This window comes from Dipteris shenzhenensis, chromosome 15, assembly GCF_047967505.1.
Source record: "Dipteris shenzhenensis isolate YYH24624 ecotype China chromosome 15, Dip_SZ_1.0, whole genome shotgun sequence".
NCBI classification, from domain to species: Eukaryota; Viridiplantae; Streptophyta; class Polypodiopsida; order Gleicheniales; family Dipteridaceae; genus Dipteris; species Dipteris shenzhenensis.
The window spans coordinates 47,620,142-47,634,924 of record NC_141610.1 but is presented as its reverse complement, the minus strand read 5'-3'; the positions used below and the strand labels follow the sequence as shown (position 1 = coordinate 47,634,924).

At 41.7% G+C, this 14,783-nt stretch overlaps 1 protein-coding gene across 1 annotated transcript in view; it reads left to right on the top strand.

Annotated features, from left to right (window-relative positions):
- Positions 1-14,783, top strand: part of CJD1 (Chloroplast J-like domain 1) — a 111,013-nt gene that overhangs the window by 44,400 nt on the left and 51,830 nt on the right. The window contains exons 5-6 of the mRNA XM_087386264.1: positions 1,884-1,939; positions 7,074-7,131. Of these exons, the coding sequence (XP_087242390.1) occupies positions 1,884-1,939; positions 7,074-7,131 (114 nt within the window). The remainder of the gene's footprint in view (positions 1-1,883; positions 1,940-7,073; positions 7,132-14,783) is intronic.

Below are 14,783 nucleotides of genomic sequence, written 5' to 3'. Positions count from 1 at the left end.
GAGAAAGATATTATGTTGCTTGTCATTTATGTTGATGATTTGATCATCACATGTGATAGTGATGAAGATATCTTTCATGTGAAAATGCTATTGAGGCAGAAGTTTGAGATGAAAGATTTGGGAGAGTTGCGTTACTTCTTGGGTATTGAGATGATTAGATCCACAAGTGGGATATGGCTCTTGCAGAGGTAGTATGGATTGGACATGCTGTCCAAATATGGGATGACAGGCTGTAAGCCTATTTCAGTTCCTTTGGAGTAGAATGTGAAGTTGAGCGCAGATGCATGTGAGCTTCTGGAAGATCCTACTATGTACAGACACATAGTAGGAAGTTTGATTTATATGACTATTACCAAGTTAGATTTGAGCTTCATTGGTTTGGTAAGTCAGTTTATGCAGGTTCCAAGAAAACTGCATTTAGATGCAGCTAGATGCATACTGAGGTATGCAAAGTTTACATTGCAGTATGGACTATTTTTTGAGACTAGGGTTCAGATACAGTTGCGTGGATACACTGACGTTGATTGGGGCATCATCATTGAGCACCATTGCACTCCTTTTGTCCCTCCACCTAGATCAAGGCGTATCTCTTCATCTAGGAAGAATTTGAGGGCGTTCCAAAAAGGAAAGTCACTTGATTTTTTATGCTCTACATGCTCATCACATCATGTGCACATTTAGATGCAGGTTACACTCACTTTTTAGCCTCATCGACCCATCTGACTCAGCACTTAAAAAGAACAAAAGAAAAGGAATTATTTGTTGTTCTTTCATCGCTCGATGGTTGGTATAGATCTTGATCAGAGTAGACGAGATTGCCATAGAGGGGACGCTTTGAATCTCTCCAAGGTGTCAATCTAAGCCATGCTTGAAATTCCATAGTAGTATGTACTCGAAGTCAGTCCATACACTCACATACGGTTTCACATCATTACATTCCTTGAAACCTCACATTTATTAGTTCAGTGAGCCGACTTCAGAGAGTTCAAAGGCATTGCCGGTTGCTCAAAAAAGTTATCAGAGGCAATCTCTCATTGCTTATGGAGCTGCTCAATGGCATAGGGGACTCAAGATCATAGCATGTTTGAGGAGTATCAGGCAGGTGTTCACTTGTGGGATGGTAGCCTAGCTCTTAGAGGGGTGGCACACATCCCACATAGAGATGGTTTCTCTTGTTGACGTGGTGAGTGATGAGTAGCCACAATCTTTGAACTTCATGGAGGATAGTGCTTGGGAGACGGTTGCCAGCATCTTGGATTGGAACATATAGGGTAGCATGCTGCAGCCTTCTTGGGGAAGGAAATATTATTTATAATAATAATAATAAATAAATAAATAAATAAATATGGGAAGGGGGGGGTGTGCAGCTAGCTTTCATTTTTTAGCGCCTCCTAGATAGCTGACATTGCATCATATTCTTATGGTTGGGGTCAACGATCTTGAAAGATAGGATCTATGATTAATGTGGAGATCTCAAAATTTGGGGAAAAATTACAAGATTCCTAGAAATTTGCAAGAAATTCAGCAACACAAATGTTTTCTATAGGTGGAGGATCATATATTCAGCAAGCGCAATGTGACTCATCGGGTAAATGCCAAACATGATTTTTAAGAGGGAGGCATAGCCGGTAAATCAGAGTGAATTAGATGTTTTTTGACTTGGTCTGTTTGTCATGATAGCTTTGGGAAGGTACTGAACCTACCGTGGGGGAGTTGAGCTTAGCTGCAGAACATTGCACTTGAGTTTTTATGATGTTGTATGATATTGGTTTAAGTATGATTTTGTTTGGTTTTATACTGGTGTCAGTAGCAATGTGTCTGTGCTCTTTCTGTATATTTTATTAACTAGTGGCATTGTGCACATGTTATTTTTGTTCTTCCAGGTATCCAAAGACATAAAGTATGCTGATAAACAACCATTTTTCCCATGGGGACCAAGGTTGTTGGACTCACCTTAAAGAAGCAAGAATATTTATTGCTCACATTTACATTAGCTTTGCAATGTTTATCCCTTCATACAGCTTGCGGTTAAGTTACTTTTAATGATTTATGTAAAAGCCAAAAGCTTGACTGCGTTTAGAGGGAGAAAACTGTGTTTAGAGAGAGAAAGTTCTAAACAGCAAACTGCAATGGACTGCAAGGAACAAGTGCTGGAAAAAATATGCTCTTTACTGCTGAGGAAAACCACAACCTGAAGATACAATCCCAAGGTAGGAACTACATGCTGGAAGGCTCCAAACACAAGCTGAAATCGGCGTGAATGACTGCAATTTGAAGTAGAACTGCACCTCAGAATGGACTCCAAACAATGGCAGAACTGGACCACCTAATGATACAATACAAGGGCAAAGTGCCCTATATAGATGGGGTAGGCCGCAGACTGACCGACCCAACCTGATTGGGTTTGGGTTGGCATACCCTATTATGCACGAAACGTTTTTATAGACATTTCGGGTTTGCCTCGAAACGTTTCTGAAACCCCGAAACGCGTTTCGAAACTTGGCATTTCGAAACTCCTCGCCTACTATGGAGACCAGGTACAAAATATATGTAACCCATACAAGCCAACGTGGGCAGTGCCAAAAATGCAAAAAACTAGTAAAAAAGAGTAGGAAAAGAGCAATCAAGTATTGCTCAGAACCAGAGCTCCAAGTATATGTGCATGTTGTATATAACCCGGCTCCCTGATGGCCCTCTGATGTGATGCAAAGAGCTCACGTATCTATTTCTGCCAGGCTGTCTCCTGCAGTGGCGAGGGGCATGTTCTCCTAGATCTCGATGTATCCGAGATAGGCCGGACCTTAATTGTGTGTGCTATGGTCACCCCACGTGGCGTGTGTGGTCTTCATGTCTCTTGTCCAGCCACATCTTGGTGACGGGTCTCATTGCTGATCCATAGTGCTCTCGTCTCCTCGAGCTCCTCCCCCTCCATCTCATCTGGTACTAGCTCGGATGCATAAAAATCAGTGATGCGTGTCTGCGCTTTGTCTAGCTCGGTGTCCTAAGGCATCAACTGTAGCTAATCTTTGGCCTACCACAGAAGGGAATCTCTGTGTCTCCGCATCTCAATCAGGTAGAGCCCAATGCAAACTTGGGCTGGGAAATGTATTGGTTGTGTGAGTGGTCCGAAGCCGGGCCCCTCCTGAAAGAGACAGTGGTATTGCCCTCGAATCTCATAGTAGGCTGGACAGACACATAGAAAATCCTCCTGTGTCTTGACCTCCCCTAGTGTGCATACTCTATAGACCCGCTGCTCTCTAGGTATGCCGGCTGCTCTTCGTGCCTCAACCCGCAACTAGTGGGACAATAGTCGTATCTGTCCGATAGCAATCCGCAAGGCATGTGAGACTCTCCTATCCTTGAGGTACTGGGGCTTGATGATGAGACCATGCTCCGCATGCAGATGAGGGTGTGTATGCTTGAAATTGGATGTGTTTGATGCCAAACAGAGAGGGATAAATTTCAGTTTGGCAAATCATTCCAAGAGCAAGTGTGGAAGGCATTTGGTGGCCGTTTGATGCCAAAATACGCTCAATTACAGAAAGTGGGAAATGCCATAAGTGCATTGACACATGCTTGAATTGATGCCCAAAAGTGGACTGTTTAGTGCACAAATTTGATGTGCTTTGATGCCTAAAATATAAGCAATTGTAAGCACTTGAAAAGAGGGCGAATTCTCAGATTTGGATGCCATTTATCTCACTGAAAGTGAGTGTGCTCAGAAAAAGCAGAAAAGCACTGTTGATTTGAGACTTCCTAAGTTGCATTTAGAAGCAAGTATTGCTAATCAAGCATGGGTGAGATCACTCAAGTACCCCAAGTAGTGGGGGAAAAATAGACCAAGGATAATTATAGCGCGTGGTCTTATAGAATGGAAAATTTTCTCATGGGAAAAGTTGTTTGGGGATTGGTCTGTTAGAACATGAAGTGGAGTGTGTTCTAGTGTGTTATACTAGGAGTTCTAGTAGAGTCTTATGTGAGTGCCATTGGGAGCCATCCCATATACATTTGTGCACTCTAGTGTGTATGCCTATCCTATAAAGGCTTGTACTTGTCACTTGTGAAATCATTCAATCTAATCAAGCCATCCTTCCTCCTCCCTCTCTTTCTTCTTCTTCCCTCCTTCCTTTACCCTCTTGCTCTTCCAAGGGATTGAGGTGAGGGAGGCCAAGAAAGAGGAGGTACTCTCCCTCTTTCCTCTTGGAAGGCAATCCCCTTCTCACCCTTAGCCTCTCCATGAGCTACTCTTCTTCAACAAATTCAATCTTGGAGCTGCAGCCATTGGTGAAGCTGCTGGTCTTGGAGCTCTTCATCGTGAAAACTTCACTCTGAATTGCTGTTCCAGCTAGGGCGACTGCTCTAGATCCCTTTTTTGGCAAGTTGGTGGGCTGTTGTTGCATTTCGAGGAAGTTTGGAGGCACTTCATTACTGGAAATCAGCTCATTGTAACTCCTACAGACTGGGCGACTATTGTATAGATGAATCTGTAGTTCGTGGCCTCTCTACCAGCCACACTGCTAATGACGATTTAGGGTTTGTTCGAGGTTGTTTTTCAGCTGTCGCCTTAATCTCTATAGTCGCCCACCTCTATTATTGCTGGACGACACTTTGAACAACAAATCTAGTGATGAAATCTAAGAAAAACAGTCAGCACTGTGTTTTTTGACCTAAAGGTCGAGTTTTGAAATTTCAGCTTGGATACTCAGTATGTTTTGGGACTTTCATAATTAGAGGGCTTCTGAGTGTTGCTAGGACACTTTCCTGCAACAAATTCTGAAAAGCCCTAAATGTTTGAAATCCCTAATTTTGTGAGAAACCCTAAAAGTGAATAAACTCTAATTTTACGTCTACTAGCTTAGTGTAAGGACTTAGACACTAACAATGATCTATATCAGTGTTAAGACCTTCCTAAAGCATAATTCTCACATTTGAGGGTCTATTCCGACTTTGGTGACTCTCCACCCACCATTTTGAGAGTCATGGAGTAATAGCCCTTGGTAGGTGCTTCCATGGCCGACATTGACATATCTTGAGGAGCATTCTCGCCATGAACTTCATCGACTAGGAGATGTGCACATTTGTGCAGACAGCTACTTGGGGAACTTTTATGGGTTCTCTACCCTTGCTATGCATAAAATGAATGAAGTATTTTATTTATGGAGTCAATAAAGGTTCTCAGCCTTGGATAGTCCTCCTAAAATGATGTTTTGTTATCTATGGTGTGTGGCTCCGTATCACCCTATTTTGGAGCCAGGAGGGGAATGTATTGTGGGAGCCATGTATTGGCTATATTGGTGAGTTCCATGCCGAGTTCCAGGATGTTGGTGTATTCGTAGACCTATGAGCTGGTTATGGAGCCATGCTAAGACATGAGCCTTTGAGTCATATTGAGTCTCAAGCCATGAGAGTGCTTGGATCAACCTCTGAACATGCTCATACTTTAGCCTATGAGTTACATGGGATGGGAGGAGACCCCCATCTGTCCAATGGCAATCCTTAGTGCATGTGAGACTCGCCTGTCCTCTAGATATTGGGATCTAATGATTGCTCCATTCTTAAATACCCTCAAAAAGTGGTCTCGGTAGAATTGGATCTTCTTCCTTAAGTTGTGACTATAGAGCAAGAGTATATTCAATCATATCATACAGTTGATCTCATCTTGTAGGAGCCCGGGGGTGGGGCATCAAAGCTGTGTTGAAAGGAAGCGAGTTGGTCCATCTGAATGTGCTGACTGGCAAATTGTCTAGACTGGCAAAGTTTGAACCCGGTGAAGATATGTCACTATCTGAAAGTTGGCATCAATCTCGAGTGGTGTCACAACGAACTCTGCCAGTTCTATTTGATGAGGAGCTGAGGCTTTACTCCAAATCGTCCTGGGTCCCATAATCACTTGTAGCCTCTCAAATCTCCACAAATCAGTTGTTGAGAGAGAACTCCCCTAGAAGGGTGCTGTATATATGGATCTCGGCCTCACTGGTGTATCAAACAATCATCCCTTTGTTGGGTGGTCTTGGAAGTGTACTTGAAAGCATCGGCGCTCTAGTAGGGCCATAGCTCTGTGCCCCCGTGTAAGCTATGCCCTGGCTGTATGAGTCATCGTGAAAACGGGTCCTGTGAAGATTGCCCATAGATAAGTGTATGATCGCACAATCTACATCGGCTCCCATTGGTAAGTGAAGCTGTGTTCACGAAGAACTCGTGTGAGGTGTTAAAAATCATAACCTTGGTCTTGATTGATAAGTCTCTCTCCTTGCAAAACACCTTTAGGGCCTCTAGATGTATGTGTAGTCCTATTGCTGAAGAGGATATGAAGACTATGTCATCCGTGTACAATGGTATATGTATCGTCAAATCAGCAAGCGACAATACCTCGCCTACTAGGTGATCAATGAAGGTCGCGATCTCATCAATGTAGAGCCCAAAGAGTGTTGGTGAGAAGGGGTATCCTTGTTTCACTTTGATCGTGCACTCAATCCAATCTGACAGGCTTCGAGGGGCACGCATTCTCCCTTTGAATTGACTCATATAGACTCATCACCCATCAAATGATGTCTCTTGGAGTTTGCATTTCGTAAAGTCTGTGCCAAAGGCCTTTCGAAAATTTGCATCTCGTAAAGTCTATGCCAAAGGCCTTCCAAAAATCTACAAAGCAAGCATAAACTTTCTATAATCTCGATCTCGCCTCCTCGATGACAGCCCGTAGAGTGAAGTTGTGAGCAAGAGTAGAATGCTGCCTTCAGAACCCAACCAGTCCCAAAGCCTGACGTCGTGTGCCTCTGTGAGTGTTTAGTAGTCTATGGCTTATTTGAGGAAGAAGGAACTTGCTAGGTTAATCCGTACTACAAGATCACGTGGAGAAGTGAGTCCATGGAAGATGTGGATATCATGAGGTTGGAGCTTGGCATGTGTGAATCACATTGTGCAAGGTGGTTCGTTTTTGAATTTGTGTTATGAGGTTGTTTCTATGATGTCATGTATGCATATACACTTGCACCTACAATTTAAGTATCACTATGTGGTTTTTGATAGGGTTTTTTAATGCTTCGATGTCTTATGTGCAAATTGTTTTGCAGGTATGCACCCTTGAGTAAAAACGACATTCTTATCAACCTCGCCATTTCGGCTTTATTTGTGAGTCTCTTACCATGTAAAACTTGTTTAGAATGCAAAAGGAGCTGCTACTATTAGCTCTACCTATCGTTTCTTTCCTTTCATAGTAGCACTTGAGCACTTTGAAACAAGGCAAGCTCTAGAAACTCTTCTTCATACTTGATGAATCCAATTGATCTTGTGAGATGTTCTGATCATTTTAATGAGTTCTTAAAGATTGTGAATTTCTAATAATATCATTGTTTTTATTGTCTTCTTCCTTCCTTGTAGGATAATTTTTAGATTTAATCCCCTCCACAATTGGTTGAATGATAGTAATGCGGATGTCTCATCATGACATTTACTGTAGTGGAGCCAAGACAATCTCCCCTCAGAAAAGGGCATGTGTAAGAGGGACCTAAATATGGATGAATATTATACATGGATGCAATTAGCTCATAAGAAAAAGATTCATGGAGAGCGTCTCCCCGACCATGCTTGTTGTCAAGGGGTAACTGGAAGCATGCAATTACAGCAACACACACACCTTTTTCTTGGGGGGTGAAAACTATGAGTGATTATATTATAGAGAAGCTAACCCGAAAAAGGGCAGCACAATTACATCATGAGAAAATCTCACTATATGATAAGTACACCTCATAGTCAATATATTGCTAGTGCAAGAAATCAAACAAGGATTGCTGCAAAGAGTGCCAGAAAAAAGAAAACTTGGAGAAAGCTGGATCACCAAAGACTTTATGATTACGATCCTTCCATAGAGTCCATAGTGTCCGGTTGCGAACCCAAAGAAAAAACAGATCAAACTCCTATTAAGGCGGGTGTATCCCAAAAATCCCAAAGAACTTCCAAAAGTAGCGCGAGGAAAACAAGCTCGCAAACGCTGCCCTAGGAAGTTTAAGAAATCACTGGAATGAGGACAATGCTAGAAGATGTGAGATATAGTCTCTCGTGAGGCCAAACAACGACGGCAAGTAGTTGGAGCAATATGTTGATGAGCCAAAAGCTGTCCAGAGGGAAAAACTCCAAATAAAATTCTCTAAAAGAAAACCTGCTGATGGAGAGGAGCAATACGTCGATGAGCCAAAAGCTGCCTAGAGGGAAAAACTCCAAATAAAATTCTCTAAAAGAAAACCTGCTGATGGAGAGGAACTTCAGAGCGCCAAATTTGTCTCAATCTCTTCCTGCACCACTTGGGAAATCTTTCAATATGCCGATCTGAGTCACCTTGTGAGAAGCCCAAGGCGGAGGCAACAATACTTTGTAAAGAGAAGGGACAGTAATGTGAGATAACCTCAAAGGGCGGCATGACAACCCTGAAGATAAAAGAGTCCAATCATGAAGACGATCATGAAGTTCAAAAGGTGGGATGGGCTGAAAAGGCTGAAGCATACAAGTTATGAGGTGCCAAACGGAACGATAATGCATGCCCAAACCAAATTTTGCAGCAGCCAAGGGAAAAGAATTGGATTCCCTTAAAAGTTAGAAAATATGAGCGTTGAGGCTTCTGCAAAGCCAAAGGGGAAGCAAAAACTTTGGACCAATGTATACTCTCAGCCCGAAGAGAATTTCCTTGTAAAGAATCCCTGCCATGCCACTCCAAGTGAGAGAGAGGATATGTTTCCAATCCATCAACAAATGGGAAACTAGAGGGCAGCCAACAACCTTGCCTTCAACTGAACCCATAATAAAATCCCATTGCATAAACAACAACACACACACACACACATGCATATATATATGTATGTATATCTGTATGTATGTATGTATGTATGTACACACACACACACACACATATATATATACATACCTTTGTAAGACTATAATATATCCAATTTTACAAATTTAGATTTCTTGTTGTTCTAAAGTCCAAAAATCTACACAGAAAATAAAAGAGAAAAGGAAAGAGAAGAAAAAAGAGGTAACAAATTTTTGTTGAAAAACAAAAGACATACTTAGTAAGCAAAGAAACACTTATATTGTCATCAGTGCCCAAGCATAAGCAGCTATCCTGGGTTTCTAAAGACCCGTGGAGGCTCTTAGGAAACCCAGTGCTTACTAAAATACGTCACATAAACAAAAGAGAAAGAAAACAATAAATAAAGAAGAACTGAAGAAAGTGACTCAGCAAAAATAAACAAGCAAATCAAGACACAAAATGTTCCAAAAAACAGGAATAAAATCTCTCTCGCTCTCTCGTGTATGTATGTATGTATGTATATATCCACGATGTTTGATGCTTATATATAAACCCCATCAAGGATATAAAACTATAACTAGCATTAGTCAGTATCATGTATCAACCCATATGCATACACACAACATAGGTTACATTATACATAACCACACCTGTAAAGCATTGTATTCGGACACTCCCCCTCAATCCTTAATTGGAATGGAACCATCCCCAGCATAGTTTGAAACTCATCGGTGAAGAAATCCACAATATAATCCTCTAATTCACAAATAACAAATCAATATGGCATTGTGCATGCCTTTTTTCTGCATTGGATTATTTGTTAGGATCAAGCTGCTCAAGCTCAAAGCTCGTCGTGTTGCAACAGCCGATCAAATGGGCGTCGAATCCGTCTCGGACTTGTCGAAGTGATTCTCACTTGCATCCTCCAAACGCGGTACTATGAACTTGGGTGGTGCAATTGCCTCTAATTCATAGATGAGTTGAAACAACGTATGGTCCATGATGACTTTGTAGCATGTGTAGTAGGCCCATAGCACTACAAGAAGTCTATGGTGTTTGGGAGCTAGGTGGGACATCTTGTAGCTTCGTGTAGTCACACACAGAGATGTTTGGTAATCTTCAAATAATTGTTGGACTTGCGTTGAGTACTTGGGGATCAAATCTCGGTCAATCTTGGTGATGGATGAGAATTCTCCTTGGTAGTTAAGCTCAACTTGTGGGTGTACTTCGGGACTAGCCTTGGCATCTCTAAGAGGATAGACCATGATTGGATCTTCTTGTAGGGTGTTGTGAGGTTTGGAGATGGAGAAAGTAAAACGTGGAGCTGAGCTGAATCGAAGTTGCAAGATACAAGCGGGCTATCAACATGATAAAGCCCTTAAAACCATAGGGTGAGCCTAGGGTGAGTTAAAACTCACTCAACTACTAACTCGACCACTAACTACTATATCTGAAGCGGTGAGTCGAATCCCCAAGCGGGTTCCCCCCGTACTTGGCATGTAAAACTTGCTCAACTACTAACTCCACCAGTAACTACTATATCTGAGTGGTGAGTTGAATCCCATACCCTAGGGTGAGTTAGAACTTACTTAACTACTATCTCTACCGCTATCTACTATATATGAAGCGAGAGTTGAATCCCCAAGGGGGTTAGGAAGAAAACCTTAGAAGGAAAAAGTGCCCCTAACCCTCCTAACTAACTAATACATGTAAATATTTATCATGATGATGATGATATTCTAATATAACAAAAACTTTTTTTTTGGTTTAAAAAAAAAAAAGTGCCCCTAACCCTCCTAAGTAACTAATACATTGGACAATGCCTTAAATATTACAATATTTCCAACACACCTACAATGACAATGTACTGGTGTACAAAGGAGTGATCTCAATCGCCAAATGGAACTAAGCTCAAAACTTGTGCGGAAAGCTTCAAACTTTTCTTTGGATAGGGCCTTGGTGAAAAGATCTGTAATGTTCTGATGTGTAGGAAAGTAGATCAAACTGATTGCTACTGCATGCACCCTTCTCTAACACAATGATAATTGATCTCATGAAACACAACATTTTGTGCCACTACAATAGCTCTCTGACTGTCAGTGAGTATGGGAGAAGATGGCTGCAAACTACCACGAAGATCTGCCATCAGTGAGCCAGACATATTCAACTATAGTTGTGAAGGCTGCCCTATGCTCAGCTTCACAAGATAATGTTGCCACAGTGGATTGTTTCTTGCTCAATTAAGAAATGCTTGAACTTCCAATAAACATTATTCACTTGTGGAATGCTTGGTATCATAATCCCCAGCCCAATCTGAATAGTGAAATCATACAAGTCAAAGTCACCCCCTGGCATAGAACAAACTACGAGATTGAGTTCCTTACAAATATCTGAAAACATACTTTACAGCACACCAATGCTGTGTCTTTGGCTGTGCATATACCAGTTCAACTGGGATACACTAAACTGAATATCTGGACGGGTATTGCAGAGATAACTTAGGCATCTAACAACTTGACTATGTACAACAGCCTCAAAAAGTTCATCTGCATCATGCATGGAGAATCTCAACCTTGGCTCTATGTGAGTTGAAATAGGCTTGCAGTCCTGAAAATTGAACCTTTGTAACAGTCCTTGAATGTATTTTGACTGTTTGTACACAATGGCTTTATCTAATTGCATTAGCTGAATGCCTTTATCTAATTACATTAGAGTCTGCATACTTTATGTACCTTACTAGGCATCTGAAAACCAATAGGCTTCTTCCTGCAAGTTCCCATCAAGAAAGGCTGCTCAACTGATGTACTTCCAAGAAAAATGAGCAGCCAACGAAACACCAGACCTGATGATGGCCATCGTAGAAGGGGGGCAAAGGTTTCATCATAATCTATCTCCTTTTGCCGAGAATAGCCCTTGGCAAGCAACCTTGCCTTGTCCCTATCAATGGTATGATAAAATATTCTTTTGATCTTGTATACCCACTTTGTCCCAATAGCTTTCTTCCCTATGGGAAAATCCAACAGTTCTTATGTTTTGTTCTTCATAATAGAATCCAATTCTAGAATCTAATTGGATGGCCCTCATTCAATGCTCATTGTCTTGAATATCCTCAAAACTACTCGGTTCATCTGTATCACACAAGGAACTCACTTAAGCCGAATCAACAAAGTTTCCTTCACTTGTCCCTCTTGAGCCAGCCCTTGTTCTATTGGAGAGAGGAGCTGAAAGTCTGCTGTCCTGCAGAGTTTGTAATAGCCATCTAGGGACCGTTCTAGCTTCCTGTGAAGCAGCCATGTCTTCTCTGACACCCTCTTGCACATCCTCATGTGTGGTAGGCTGGTCTTGGACCTAATCTGGAGCATCCAAAGGCTGCTGTGCATCAGCATGTGCAGGCTGAATATTTTGATGCTTTGAAGAGCCTTCAACTGCCAGTGGAAGCAACCCTTCAAACACATTATAAGTGCCAGTATGCAGCTGCTTATTAAATTCAGTCATGAATTGATATGAGGTTTTTTGCAAAAATCACGTCTCTTTTGACAGAAATTCTTGTTGTCTGAGGATTGTACAAGCAATAAGCCTTGCTCTTATTGCTGTAGCCAACAAAAATGTGTTTAATTGCCTTATCATCTAGCTTGCTTCTGAACTGACTGGGCATATGTGCATAGGCCACATAGCCAAACACCTTCAGGTAGTTCGCCTTAGGTCTTTTGCTATACCAGGCCTCAAAGGGAGTCACAATTTTCAAGGCCTTGGTGGGGCGTTCAAAACATGCGCTATGCATATTATTGCCTCCAACCAAAATCTATGTGGCAACCTCTTTCCTTTGATCATGCATGTGGCCATCTCCATCAGAGACCTATTATTCCTCTTAGCAACTCCATTTTGCTGAGGTGTAGAAGGGGTTGTACACTGTTGCATAATCCCTCTTCCCTTCAAGACTTTTGTGAAGACATCTGACATGTATTCCCCCTTCTGTATTTGCCCCTAGGCTCATTCTCAGCCATAGCAATAAAGGATATACCCATGAAAATCTGCAAAAATAATCTATGAGGGTAACAAAATATAGATGTTGTGCCAACGAATTTGTCCCATAGGAAGACACGTATTACTGTGTTATGAGCTGCAATTTTTTCTGAGTTCTTACGGATCCATCTCTAGGAAAGGCATTCTTATGTACTTTTTCCAACTTGTAACCTTCGAAGACATGTCTAGGAGTCGTCTCAAAAGAAGGCATATTATGTACCTCCCATGTCTTTGCAACAACTCCAAACTGCCATAGTTCACATGGCCAAGTCTTGCATACCATAATTTTGCATTTTTCATTTTGGCAGTCACTATTGCCCACATGCATTAGACAGATTGCTGTCTGTTTGTCTAGCTGGTATAAACCTTGATTCAAAGTGCCTATAGTGACTAGTTGATAGTTGCCTTTTCTCTATCCCTGACATTGCACTCATCATCTTCAAAAATGACAGCCAAACCTCTTTTCCCAAAAGTAAATTCTTCTTTATCTCTAGCACATACAGGACAAAGAAAGAAAATTCTTCTTTACCCGTAGCACATACAAGACATAGAAAGTAAGTCAGTCCCATCAACTGATGACAACAAAATCCTACCAACTCCTTTCATGAAATATGAAGAGTTGTTGGCACAAGACAATCTTTTGCCATCGAGAGCAGGCTGCAAATCTGCAAATACATTCTTCTTGGAAGTATTTGCGTGATAATTACAAACCAAAAGCAACAATCTGACAAGGTTTGCTGAAGCACTACCTTCGTTTGCATTTGATGCATTTGAGTTGAAACTGTCATTGTACCTTTCCTATTTTCCCTTTCTTTCTCCAACCTTATTTTGCATTCATTGATGTGGTGTCCATGCTTCTTGCAGTAATGGCATTTACCCTTTTCTTGGGCTGACCTGCATTTTTTTTATTTTTAAAAGCCGAAGTATTCTTGGAACTCGAGCCACGAAAGTGAGACAAATGATAGCCATCATGCACATTAATAGACATATTTTTCCTTGTTTATTCTTCTTGCAATAACAACTACACAAGTTCTTGAAAAGTGGAACTGTACTATCCCTCATGGACAAATTCAGAGGAGTATGAAAAGTCAGTAAGTCTCTGGCCAAGAATTCAGAGTTATAGATAGAAGCTGATTGTTAGGTGTAACTTCATCAATGTTCAACATTCATTCTCTAAGATCCGTGATCCTAGTCAAATGATCTGATAGTAATTGACCCTTGATCATCTTGGCCGTGTCAAGCTCTTTTCTTTTTTTTTTGCAAAAAAGAGACTTCTATTAAGTAAGAAAGACACTCCCTAGAGCAAGCTCTGAGCGGAAATACAACATCATGAAATCATGAGGATAAATAAAACCCCCTCAAGGTGAGGTGGAAAACAACCAAGGCTGAGGCTGAAAGTGCCACCTCAACCCTGTACGAGTCTCAGAGGAAAAAGAAGAATCCTTCCATTCCCTGAAGAAAGAAGCCCTCCTAGCTGAGGCTGCATGGGAGTCTCCCTGTATACTCATCCATACGTCCGTCAAAGTATGTACGGTGTTTGTCCAGATACTAGCCAAAGTGTGCGAGAGATGAACCTGAGTACCCTTCATAGCCTCTGTGCATCTGGCTCTCCAGATATGCCAGGATGCTATGCTCGCTAAAATCTCCCAAGAAGTATCCACAGAGGCATGTACATCTGTAAAAGGAAGGTGTGGTACCACATCCAACGAACAGGACTCAATCTGATGATGTCGAACCAAAATGGCCCGAGAGGAGTCGAGTCTCTCATAGAATACATGAGGCCCTGTAAGAGAAAGCCAAGCCACTGAGCCCCATGTCATAAAGAATGGGGAGTGGGCAAAGTGATTGAAAATCCTGGCTACCCCCGTCCAAATCATCCTCGCCTGTATGCAATCCCATAAACAATGCTGAATAGTCTCCGAAGCAGAGAGGCAATGAGGGCAAGTAGGGTCGG